General features: G+C 50.6%; 1 protein-coding gene across 1 annotated transcript; it reads left to right on the top strand.

The window, feature by feature from the left end:
* Positions 1 to 80: 80 nt before the first annotated feature.
* Positions 81 to 10,521, top strand: NOXRED1 (NADP dependent oxidoreductase domain containing 1). The gene is made up of 6 exons (XM_087747408.1): positions 81 to 1,356; positions 2,061 to 2,535; positions 3,265 to 3,612; positions 5,599 to 5,768; positions 9,456 to 9,621; positions 10,304 to 10,521. The coding sequence occupies exons 3-6, from the start codon at positions 3,458 to 3,460 to the stop codon at positions 10,512 to 10,514; spliced, it is 702 nt and encodes a 233-aa protein (XP_087603534.1). The 5' UTR covers positions 81 to 1,356; positions 2,061 to 2,535; positions 3,265 to 3,457; the 3' UTR covers positions 10,515 to 10,521.
* Positions 10,522 to 11,095: the final 574 nt, after the last annotated feature.

The raw sequence follows: 11,095 nt of genomic DNA, 5'->3' as shown, positions 1-11,095 counted from the left end.
GCTAATTCTGAGCAATTTGTCACACCTCCCACAAAGTGAGTATGCAGGGTGTGTTCTCATGTCCTGAAAAGCACAGTGTGTGTCACCGTGGAGTGGTTTTGCTTGCAGCAATACCTTATTTCACACCTTCGATGCCATCGCACAGATGAATTAATTTTAATGTTGTAGGAGAGTTTGCTGCCGCAGGGGTGGTCACACAAAGGTGAAGGTTATATGTAACGATGTACCAGTCTGAGGGCAGGTTTGGGTTCCAGCCTCCCTGCTGCACTCTGCACTCTCAATCTTCTTCTGTTGGTGGGTTTTTTTCTCACAGAATCGTTTAGGTTGGAAGGGACCTCTTGATCACCTAGTCCAGTCCTGCTCAAGCAGGGTCACCTGGAACAGGCAGACCAGCACTGTGTCTATTTGGGTTTTCAGTATCTCCACATTCTGAAGATTACTCAGCTGCTCTGGGCAACCTGTTCGTGAATTTGACCACCCTTACAGTAAAAAGGTGTTTTCTTGTCTTCAGGTGGACTCTCACGTTTCAGTTGGTGCCCACTGCCTCTTGTCCTCACTGGGCATCGCTGAAAAGAGTCTGGGTCCCCTTTTTTTGTTACCTCTCATCAGATACTTACACACATTGGTAAGATCCCCCCTGAGCCTTCTCCAGGTTGAACAGTCTAGCTCTCGGCCCCTCCTCATACGAGAGATGCTCCAGTCCCTTAGTCGTCTTAGTGGCCCTTTGCTGGACTCTCCAGTGTGTCCATGTCTCTTTTGCACTGAGGAGCCCAGAACTGGACATGGCACTTCAGAGAGGAAGGATCACCTTCCTTAACCTGCTGGCAACATTCATCCCAAGGCAACCCAGGATGCTGTTGGCTAGGGTAAGGTTTGCTGCCAGGCTCTCCCACCTGCCCCAGGCCAGGACGTTTCTTGGTTGTAGGAGTTGGAATGGTGTCACTGGCTGGGATTTATGTCAGGAAGCAACGGGAGAAGCTGAACATACCCTTGGAGGACTCTGATGAAGCCATAAAATAAATCTTCACGCCTGTATTCTCCAAGCACGGGTCCTGGATGCCCCCCTTGTGGTATGAGCAATGATACAGCTGTGTAAGGAGATGTGTAAGTCCAGCAGCAGGGGAGCCGTGATCTGGCTGTGCCTACTGATCCGCTGACCTCAGTATGCAGTTTGCAGGATGCAGTGCTTCTGACCTGTACGTATGTCCCAAGCAAAGCAGGACCACTTGTAACAGAAAATGCTGATGTGCCACATGGGATGGGGTTAGCGATTTCGTTGTTCCCCACGCCCCAATGCTAGAAGCTGGATACCAGCTTTGTGAACACCTTCCAGAGCACCAGGATAGCGCGGCTGCTGTAAGTGTCTGACTGACATGCATGGTCCTTCAGGGAACGTTTGTCTATAAGGCAGCATTTGGGAGCCCCAACAGTTATTCCAGGGTTTGTCTGAGGCCACATCTCCCAGGCTACCCATGACTGCTCCATGTGGGCAGGAAGAGGAGGATTTCCAGGGGAATGTGTCCTATGGCTGGGGAGGGTGGGTTTTACCTAAGTAGGAAACCTAAAATTACTGTAGAGCTGGTGGTTTTGGTTGGGTTTTTTTTTCAGCGATGTGGCAGGCACTGCCCAGCTGATGCGCATGATTTTGGGACAGCCTCAGTGGGATACAGATTTCCTCTTTAATACCTGTCCTAGGCCCTGGGTGCTTTTGGCATATATGTGCTTTTAGGCAGCACTGTCCAGCTGATGAAGTAGATCGTGGGTAGAATGAAGGTAGCAAAATGCTACTTTTTTTTTTTTTTGCTTCCTTTGGAAATTCAACCCATCTGCCCCCACTGGAGAGGCCAACCTTCTTATGCTTGAGAGCACCTTTTCCCCATGGACACGTGGGCAGCAGCTGACATAGAGACATGTTCAACCCCTGCCCTCTTAGTTTTTTCATGCTAACCTAGCTGCTGGCTCTCGGGGTGGCACAGCTGTACCCAGCAGAAAAAAACAGACTGCTGCAGTGAAGGTGGTCCTCCCCTCACGACTGATTTCTGCTTTCTTCTGTGCTCCAGGGAATGCTGCATGGCTCTGGAAAAGCCCACACTCCCAGCTTTCCTGGGTGAAAATGTGGAATTCTCCAGTAATCGGGCACTTGCCGTGGCAGCAGCCATGCCCAGGCTGGGCTGGCTGAGCGCCTGCAGGGGTCTGGGCTGGCTGCCCATGCAGGTAGGGCTGGTGCCTGCCACACCATCGAGGGACAGGAACCAGGACAGAACCTGAGCAGGTGGAAACCTGGGGGCCTCATTCAGGCCACCCTTGCTCCTCTTACTGACTATGGTGCCACGGGCACCAGGGTGAACAGTGCAAGACAGGACTCCAACTGCTTGCAATGGGGCATGGGGTCATTTTTGTCCCTGATGAGCTTGGCTGAGGGTGTTTCAGCCCAGTTGGTGCCTCTCACCCTGTGGGAGCTGTGCCTGAGTTTGGTGAGCTGCAGAGAGCCTGAGGGAATGGGCCGGTTTTCACCTCTCTCCATCTCCAGTGCAGGTTTGTGATACACTGAAGCGTGCTCTGGGTTCCATCAGGGGACGCAAGTAACTCAGCTCAGCAGTGGCCTGCTCTGGCCAAGAGCACTGTACATTTGCCTCGCATCAGGCTAAATGGTGCACCAAGCTGTCCTATACTGAAGCAGGCAGGGCTGGGAGGTGCTGCTCTGGTCACCTCTAAACCCCCAGCACCTTTGCTGGCTGAAACACCATCTCCTTAGCAAAGGAGGGAATCAGCTGCTCTGGTTTTCAGAGCTTTCTGGGCTAGCCGTAGTCACTCTGTTGTTGTGATGATTGCCTCATACCCCTGAAAGCATCCCTGCAGCTCTCTTCAAACAATAACGCAGGTCCTGGGCAAAGCTTCCCACACCTGGATGCTGCTGAGTTGGCCATGCCACAACACAGGGACCTCATAGCAAATATGTGGCTGGGAGAAGGAGCTGAGAGGCTGCTCAGCTGGGGAGGGCAGGAGGCACAGCACTGGCCTCGGAAAGCTGAGGGTGAATGAAAAAATAGCTTTGAACTGGAAAACTGAACCACTTGCTCCGAAGGGTTTGATTTTCTCATTAATTCCAGCCCAGGAGCAGCTCCAATGAAGTCTGCCCCAAGCGCTGTGCCAGCAGCTTGCGGGTGGCTGGGCTTTAAAGTCCAGCTGGGACTTGTGTAATAGAGAAAGGTAACGTTAGAGAAAGCACGGATTCACACATCCACTGATGCATCTTGTTCTCAGTGGCTGCGTTGCATGTGGGGACCAGCCACTTTTCTAGGTCCTGTGTCGGCAAGGAGAAACCCTGAGAAGGGCTGGGGTCTCACGCTGCAGGTACAACCCTGGCAGGAGCTGGGATGGACTGTGATGCTGCATGGGTAGAGGCCATGTCCCTCTTCTAAATCCTCACTGCTGATGCTTGTCCTTCTGGGCCAAGATGTGGGACATTACAGAGCCTTTCAAGTCCTCTCAGACTGATGAAGCAGTAGAAGGTGAGGATGCCTTGATGTATCTGACAAGGCGTCGCAAGGGGCTGGCAGTGAATGCGTGTGCCCATGCCGTCTTCTTCTGCAAACTTCTCCATGGCCTCAGGTAAGGTGGACGTGAGCTCCTCACTGTCGGTAAAACGTGCTGGCTGGGTGACATAGTCATGTCAGGGAGAAACCTTGACATGCCAAGCTCTTCCCAAATGACTGCATCTTTACTGAGCTAAAATGTGACACAGGCACATCACTGGCCATTCTGGTGTTGGTCTAAATAGCATGAACATGTCACTGGGAGGACTGGGGAAGGTGGCTGGTCTCTGCAGGGAGTTTCTTGCATGGTTCACACCAGCTTTGTATGAAGTTAAGCATTATATAGGTATTCCAACTCAATGCTACAGTTTGTTAGCTTTTTATCTGGTTCTGCATAGTTAAAATCTCTTGGTTACTGAACATCCACATTTGTATAAACTCTCTGGCAGTCAGTCTTAAATCACTTGGACTAGAGCAGCCAGTCACGAGTGGTGTTCCCCAGGGCTCAGCGTTGGGGCCCGTCCTGTTCAATATCTTCTTCATTGATGATCTGGATGAGGGGATCGAGTGCACCCTCAGTAAGTTTGCAGATGACACCAAGTTGGGTGGAAGTGTCGATCTGCTGGAGGGCAGGAAGACCCTACAGAGGGACCTGGACAGGCTGGATCGTTGGGCCGGGGCCAACTGCATGAGATTCAACAAGGCTAAGTGCCAGGTCCTGCACTTGGGTCACAACAACCCCATGCAACACTACAGGCTTGGGGAGGAAGTGGCTGGAGAGCTGCCTGGTGGAAAAGAACCTGGGGATGTTGGTTGACAGCCGCCTGAACATGAGCCAGCAGTGTGCCCAGGTGGCCAAGAAGGCCAATGGCATCCTGGCTTGTATCAGGAATAGTGTGGCCAGCAGGACCAGGGAGGTGATAGTGCCCCTGTACTCGGCACTGGTGAGGCCACATCTCAAATACTGTGTTCAGTTTTGGGCCCCTCACTACAAGAAGGACATCAAGGTGCTGGAGCATGTCCAAAGAAGGGCAACGAAGTTGGTGAAGGGTCTAGAGCACAAGTCTGATGAGGAGCGGCTGAGGGAACTGGGGTTGTTTAGCCTGGAGAAGAGGAGGCTGAGGGGAGACGTTATTGCTCTCTACAACTACCTGAAAGGAGGCTGGAGCCAGGTGGGGGTCGGTCTTTTCTCCCAAGTAACAAGTGATAGGACGAGAGGAAATGGCCTCAAGCTGCGCCAGGGGAAGTTTAGGTTGGATATTAGGAAAAACTTCTTCACCGAAAGGGTAGTCAGGCATTGGATCAGGCTGCCCAGGGAAGTGGTTGAGTCTCCATCCCTGGAGGTATTTAAAAGGGCAGATGCAGTGCTCGAGGACATGGTTTAGTGGTGGACCTGGCAGTGCTAGGTTAACGGTTGGACTCGATGATCTTAAGGGTCTTTTCCAACCTTAACGATTCTATGATTCTATGATTCTATGACTAGTTTTCCCCTGAGAAAACCAGGGAATGGAGATTGTCTTTAGCATCAAATCAGGGTTTCATCCCAGAAACCTTGTAGTGCCCAATGCTTGTGACTTGTTCCTGGCACTAGTCTATATGATTTATAATGAGCCAATCGTCCTCCACTAGCATGTGCTGCCTTCTCAGCAGCAGCCTCTGCTATCACTAGACTACCCTCCTCATGCTGACTTGCTCCTGAGCTTGGCCATCGTGTGGGTTGATGTGTCTGCCAGGTATCAGCTCTTAATTGCTGAGCTGCTTTACAGTTAGCAACCAGTTAGCCTCAGCATGGGTGGTATGTTTTGGGATGGGGACACCATGCTCCCTGGGGTCTAGTCCCATGGACGCTGTGCATGCCAGGCTGCAGCCATCAGCCTCTGCCTCTCTGGCAATCCCATTGGAGAGCAGGGGCGTGAGTTGGACTGGATGCAAGGAGTGGGGTTGGGATGGGCTATCTGGATACGTGGCATGGGACTCTTCCTGGAAGGGCAGGACCACACGTGGTCTGGGGAAACTGTGGCTCATGCTGGGCTGATGCCAGTTTCTCTGCTTCCCCAGGCAGAGTGGGACTGAGACGGGTTTGCCGACTTCCTCTGGGGGACAGCCACGGCCTGAAGGTTGGGATTATCGGCAGGGGCCACCTTGGGAAGCAGCTGGCCCGAGCACTCCTGACGCTGAGCTGGGCTCCGTGCCCCAGTATCCCTGTTTCCACCAGATGCCCTGAGAGCCTGGGTAAGTGCTCCCCAGCCTGCACCTGGAATTGGGACTGCACTTATGTGGACTTTTAGCTGCACTTTTTTCATAGCACTTCAGGCAGAACTCACTAGATAATGTTTTTCTGCCAAAAATATTGAAGGTATGGAAACTCCATTTTTTTTTATTGGGAAGCAGAAGGTGCTGTTGTAGAAAAGATTTTTATTTGTTTGGAAACCCACTGTCCACCAAACATTAATTTAGTTGTTTGTTTTTTTTTTACCAGTCCCATCTGAGTGCAGTGGAGACATTAACCCTGTTCTTTGAACGCTGGCTAATTTAAGGCCCATTTTATTTTAGTCCCCTGCATTTTTGTGGCTCTTCAAAATTCTCCTTGTCATTTGCCAACAGCCTGGTCGGTGACTGAGACTCCAGGTTGTTAAATGTTCACCCAACAGAGCAAACATCTCCCCAGATGAGCAGCAGTGCTGAAACGGAGATGTCCCTCTCCTTGTTCCATGGCTGCAGAGTCAGTTGTAGCAGAGAAGCTTCTCACTGGGCTCTGAATGCCCAGCAAGCCAGGAGAGGAGATCAGCCTGCAGCATTACAGCAACTGTTTGCAGACAAACTGTCAACTGCCCTGTAAACTCTTACATAAAACAAGATAAATGGGGAGAACGGTCCTCCGGGGAGATGCTTGGAACAATAAAATCTTCTTTCTAATCATCTCAGGGCAGAGAGGAAGCAGGGATTATTAAATGGCTTTTTATAGATCTTGAAAACTAGCCAGATCCTAAGGCTTGGCTGTTTCAGCTAAAGGCTTTAAATCAGCCTGCATGAACTGGGGCCAGGCAGCTGAGGCAGCTGAGCTCTCTGCATGTTTATTCCTGGCAGAGAGCCTGCCTGCTCTGTGTTGCTCTGCTGCTGCCCTTTGCCATGTAGGAATGGTGATGGGCAGCAGCCAAAGTCTCTCCATGCCACTTTGGGCAGGTAGCCAGCGGTCCCAGCCTGGGAGTGGTGGTTTGTGTTTCACCTGCATGTGGCAGAGCACAGGTAACCGCGCTGCCAGTGCCTGGAGCTGCTGGTCGGTCACCTGTGCTGGTTCTGTGGGCTCTTGAGTCCCTTTCTCCTTGCTTACTGCAGCAGACCTGCAGAAGCAGTGGCTTGCATGATTGTACAACGTTCAGCTGGTGGCCTGGGCAGACGTTGCATTCCTCTGCTGCCTCCCATCACATGTGCTGTCCGCCTGCTCCATCGTTCAGCCTGCCATCCAGAAACCCTGCATTGTGTACAGCCTCGTCACCACCGTCCCTCTCCTCAGGTAAAACGGACCATGTCATTTCAGAGCTGGACGTGCTGCCGTTTGGGACCTCACGGGACAAGCACAGCGCCCATGCTCTGGCTGAGCCGCAGCTGTGCAGGAGCACAGCTCTTATTGCCTCTCACAGTTTTATTGTGAAACGTCATTGCAAACCTTGTCACAGCTGGTCACTTCCCCAAGTCCCCAACTGCTGGAGTCACAGGAACACTTTAGAGTTTCAGCTTTTTGTTGGTGTAGAGGAAGTTGTAGACTTCGTGGCTATAAACCTGAAAACATGATCAAAAGGAGTCAAGGGAGCTCCAGATCAAACACAATGCTGGCATCGGAACCCTGCTCCTGCCAGGGCCTCGGATTATCACTGCAAGATAACCTGTTGTGACACAGCACAGGAAACAAGGTGCAAAGAAGCAGCCTGCAGTCTCCACGGTTGAAAAAGCAAACCCAGTGCATCGTGTTTCACTTTAAGCTGCTGCCGTAGCTCTCCTGAGGGCTCTGAGAGCAGGGGTATGACCTATACCCCCTGCTCCTGACCCCCGGGGGTGCCCAGCCCCTGTGGTCAGGCCAGTCCTGGCTTTCTGCTGAGGTGACCAGTGAGGGGCCAAACATGATGCTGCTCTTCATACTACGGGCGAGGCTGTTTACTAATGAAAGTTTTGCAGGTCCTGCAAAGGATAACTGCTTCCTCCTCCTTACCAGCTAAACTTAGTTTCTCCCCCATCAGCTAAACCTGGGTGATGCTGGCTGTTGATTGCAGGGCTGAGGGAGGGCAGACAAGCAGTGGGGATCCAGCTGGAGAGGGGAGAGGAGAGGAAAAGATGGGAGAGGCCTTGCTTGAGGGAATCTGCCTGCAGTGGGAAGGGACCTGGACCTCGACACATTCCTGTACCACTGCAGTTGTGGTATGACCTATGTGCACTGGGGGAGAAAGTGCAAGGGATGATTTTAACACACACCCTCCCCCCTTTTTTTTTTTAAACAGACCACTACATGGCAAAATTAACAATCCTACTGTGGTCATCTCCCCATTGGCACTGTTAAGGCCCATAGATTAACTTTAACACAAGGCAATGATGGTCCATCAAATAGGAAGAACCTTTCTAGCTGGTTAAGATGGCTATTGGAAAGGAGTCGTTATAAGAAACGTTAATGGGATGAATCCCAGCAACTGTTCACTCAGCCACGGATGGCACAGTGGGATATTCCCTGTGACTTCCTCTGAGTTTCCCTAATGCAGGACCTTAAAACCCCACGATCGCACCCAAGCTGTGCAGCCACCGCTGGCTCCAGGCACCTGCTCCACCGCAGCGCAGCCCAGGCTCTCCAGGAGCACCCTCTCCCTCTCCTGGTACCCTCATTTCGGCTGCCTCTGCCTTCAGGTTGAAGCAACTCCTTTGCTGCAGTGCCATGGTGAGGCCATGGTACCAGTGCTCTTCCTGGAGCCTATCGATGAGTGGGGGGCGAAGGGGACGGTCCCAGGGGTGCGGCGAGAGCCTGCTGCTGTGCAGGCATCGTGCCCCTGCCGTTCCCGGGGTAAAAGCTCTCTTTTTACTTAAACTTGGTAGCAGTTCTTCTGAGGAGTTGTGCTCGGTGCTTCCCCTGCCTGTATGATTCAAGGCTGGGTCTGGGCTGGCAAAAATTTTGTTAGTTAGGAGTGCAGCATGGGGAAGAAAACCCTCCTAGAGAAATCCTGCCACTGTACAGCTAAAGCTGGGGTGGAAATAGCGTGCATGGAAGGGGGTAGTCATGCAGGAGAAGTGGATGGGCAGAATGAGGCAGTATGTGTCTCCTTCACCAGTTTCTCTGATTAGCGCCCCGGGGGTCACCCCTTCTTTCAGGAGCACAGCTTTCCATGTACCTGCCACCAGTTTCTAAAGAGCTACCATTTCCCTTCATGAAACAGTAGTAGCTCTGAGGCTAAATCAGTGAGCAGGAGCTGAGATACACTTTCTGAGCAAGAACATGGTCCAAAATCTTTTTCTCTTCCCTCAAGCAGAACTTCTGTTTCCATGGATGTGCTGTTCCTATTGCCAGCTGCTACCTCTGTCCATCGCAATTTCATTATACACTTCTGCATGCACTTCTAATTCTTGTGTTGCTGAATGCTCTTAAAGCAGCTGCAGTGCTCATCATGCCATGAGGGCTGAATGGTTATATGACTTTATATGCAGCCTGTAAAGGACTCCTGTTTACTTGATGAGAATGAGCGACAGAAAAGACAAGCTGTACTAGACTTGTTACTACTAATTTCAGCATCCCTCACCTAAAATGATCCTAGATCAGAGGTTTCAAATAAACCAGCTCTGATTGATTGCCAGTGCAATTCGTCACAGGAGTGGGAGATGTGAATATCTCTTCACACCTGTGTGCAGACTGGTAATTGACGTTTGATTTTGTTTGTCCTGCAGGGAAAACAAGAGTCAATGCTGTATGGCTGGTGGCCATTTTCTACACAGCCCTGAACAGCAGCACGTGGCAGAGCCTGCCTCACCAGAAGGTGCTGGAATTACTCGATGACCTCTGTTTTCCTCCACGTTGCCCCATCTGTGCAGAGCAGAAAACTTCCTGCCCACGGTTTGTGTGCAAGAGGTTTTGCCTCTTCAGTGACTCAAGAGTAGTAAGTAGAGGGTTGAATGCTGAGGTACTGCTTGTCCAAGCTTCCTCTTTGCTCTGAAACTTGCCTCATCCCATAGCTGAAGCATGGGCTGTCTTGTTGGGTCAGATGGTGCTGAACTGTGTGTTGCCCTTAGGACCACATTCCTGCCAGGGAAGATTGCCTTAGATGATGTATTAGCAATAAAAGACCTGGGCTATTATCCCTGAGTTATTTTGTCCCTGGTTCCTGTTTGGCTACTTATTAGGTTGTCTGAAGCCACTGACCAGGACTGGGGCATTGGATGCAGGAAAAGAAAATCCTATGGGAATATCTAGAGAGGACATTTCTAATGGGTAATGAACTTATGGTAGTTCATGGACTAGACTACTGAGGATGTTAAGTCAGGGGAACACTGCTTGAGGGAAAGGACTCCTGCTTGTGCAGGATTGTTCTAGAGCCATTAGGCTCAGTTTTTCTCTGCATGGCAGAGTAATGCCTGGAACACTTTAGATTCAAGTCTCTGAGCCTGATTGTTTCTCAAAGACCCAAGAAAGAGACTCGTAGTCAGACACTGAAGAAAACCATTATTTGTTAAATTATTAGCAAGCTGCTTCAGACTGTTATTGTCCATAAATGTTTCCACTTGTTTTCTCTTCCCAGAACCATCCCCTGGTTTGACCTGACAGCTGCACAACTGAGAGAGTCTCCCTTCAGCCAGCTGCTAGAAAAGAGTGAGCTTGCTTGTCCAGTGCCACCTTGCTCTGCTATACCAGCCATCCTTGGGAGACTGGCCTACAAAGCAATGTGGGCTGATCAGCACCAAGACATCTCTTACTTCAGCTGTAGTGGAGCCTGGAGTGACGTTGGATGACGAGTCTCCATTCTCCGCAGCTGCTTCCAACATTTTCTCAGAAACTCCAGGGGAAACTCCTGACTATGATACTAAATCCTCGTAAACTATAACAAAGCCCAGGGCAGAATGCTTTGCTGAGATCTCATCCCAGCCCCATCATGGTGTGTGAGGGCTGTGAGAACCAGCACTGTTCGCTCTTGGACTCTTTAAAATATTCCAGCCAGTAACCTACACACACATTTGCTTCTACAAGTTTCGCTCTCTAGGCTTCTCAGCAAACTTTCTCCTCCCTGACTGCCTGAGTCTTGCTTTACTTTGGTCTGAATTTGCTTATTACATAGTCATCTTGGCCTACGAACTGCTTCAGCTACACTGGGTTTCTGTTGCAGTTTCAATAGAAAACTGAATTACAAAACCAAATTACAGTTATTTTGTAGTGGCTACAGCTTTGGCGTAAACAACTAAACAGGATTGGGCCCAGTCATGTTTTTTTTTTAAATTTATTTTTCCATGGGGGATCTCAAGGAAGCCATTGATGCCAGACAAAATAGTAATGATTTAGTCAGGAGCACTCTTTCTGTTGAGCCAGGCTTTAATCA

Source organism: Nipponia nippon, unplaced genomic scaffold (genome assembly GCF_047370975.1).
Source record: "Nipponia nippon isolate SJK-2023a ecotype South Korea unplaced genomic scaffold, ASM4737097v1 scaffold_11, whole genome shotgun sequence".
NCBI lineage: Eukaryota > Metazoa > Chordata > Aves > Pelecaniformes > Threskiornithidae > Nipponia > Nipponia nippon.
Note: the sequence above shows the minus strand (reverse complement) of the source record. Positions and strands in the feature narration are given on the sequence as shown.

Excerpts from the sequence above, each read along its gene's own strand:
- NOXRED1 (XM_087747408.1), top strand. The coding sequence starts at position 3,458 with ATGTGGGACATTACAGAGCCTTTCAAGTCCTCTCAGACTGATGAAGCA. Across the intron at positions 5,769-9,455 it reads CAGATGCCCTGAGAGCCTGG|GGAAAACAAGAGTCAATGCT; the intron begins GTAAGTGCTCCC and ends TTTGTCCTGCAG. Across the intron at positions 9,622-10,303 it reads CAGAAAACTTCCTGCCCACG|AACCATCCCCTGGTTTGACC; the intron begins GTTTGTGTGCAA and ends TTCTCTTCCCAG.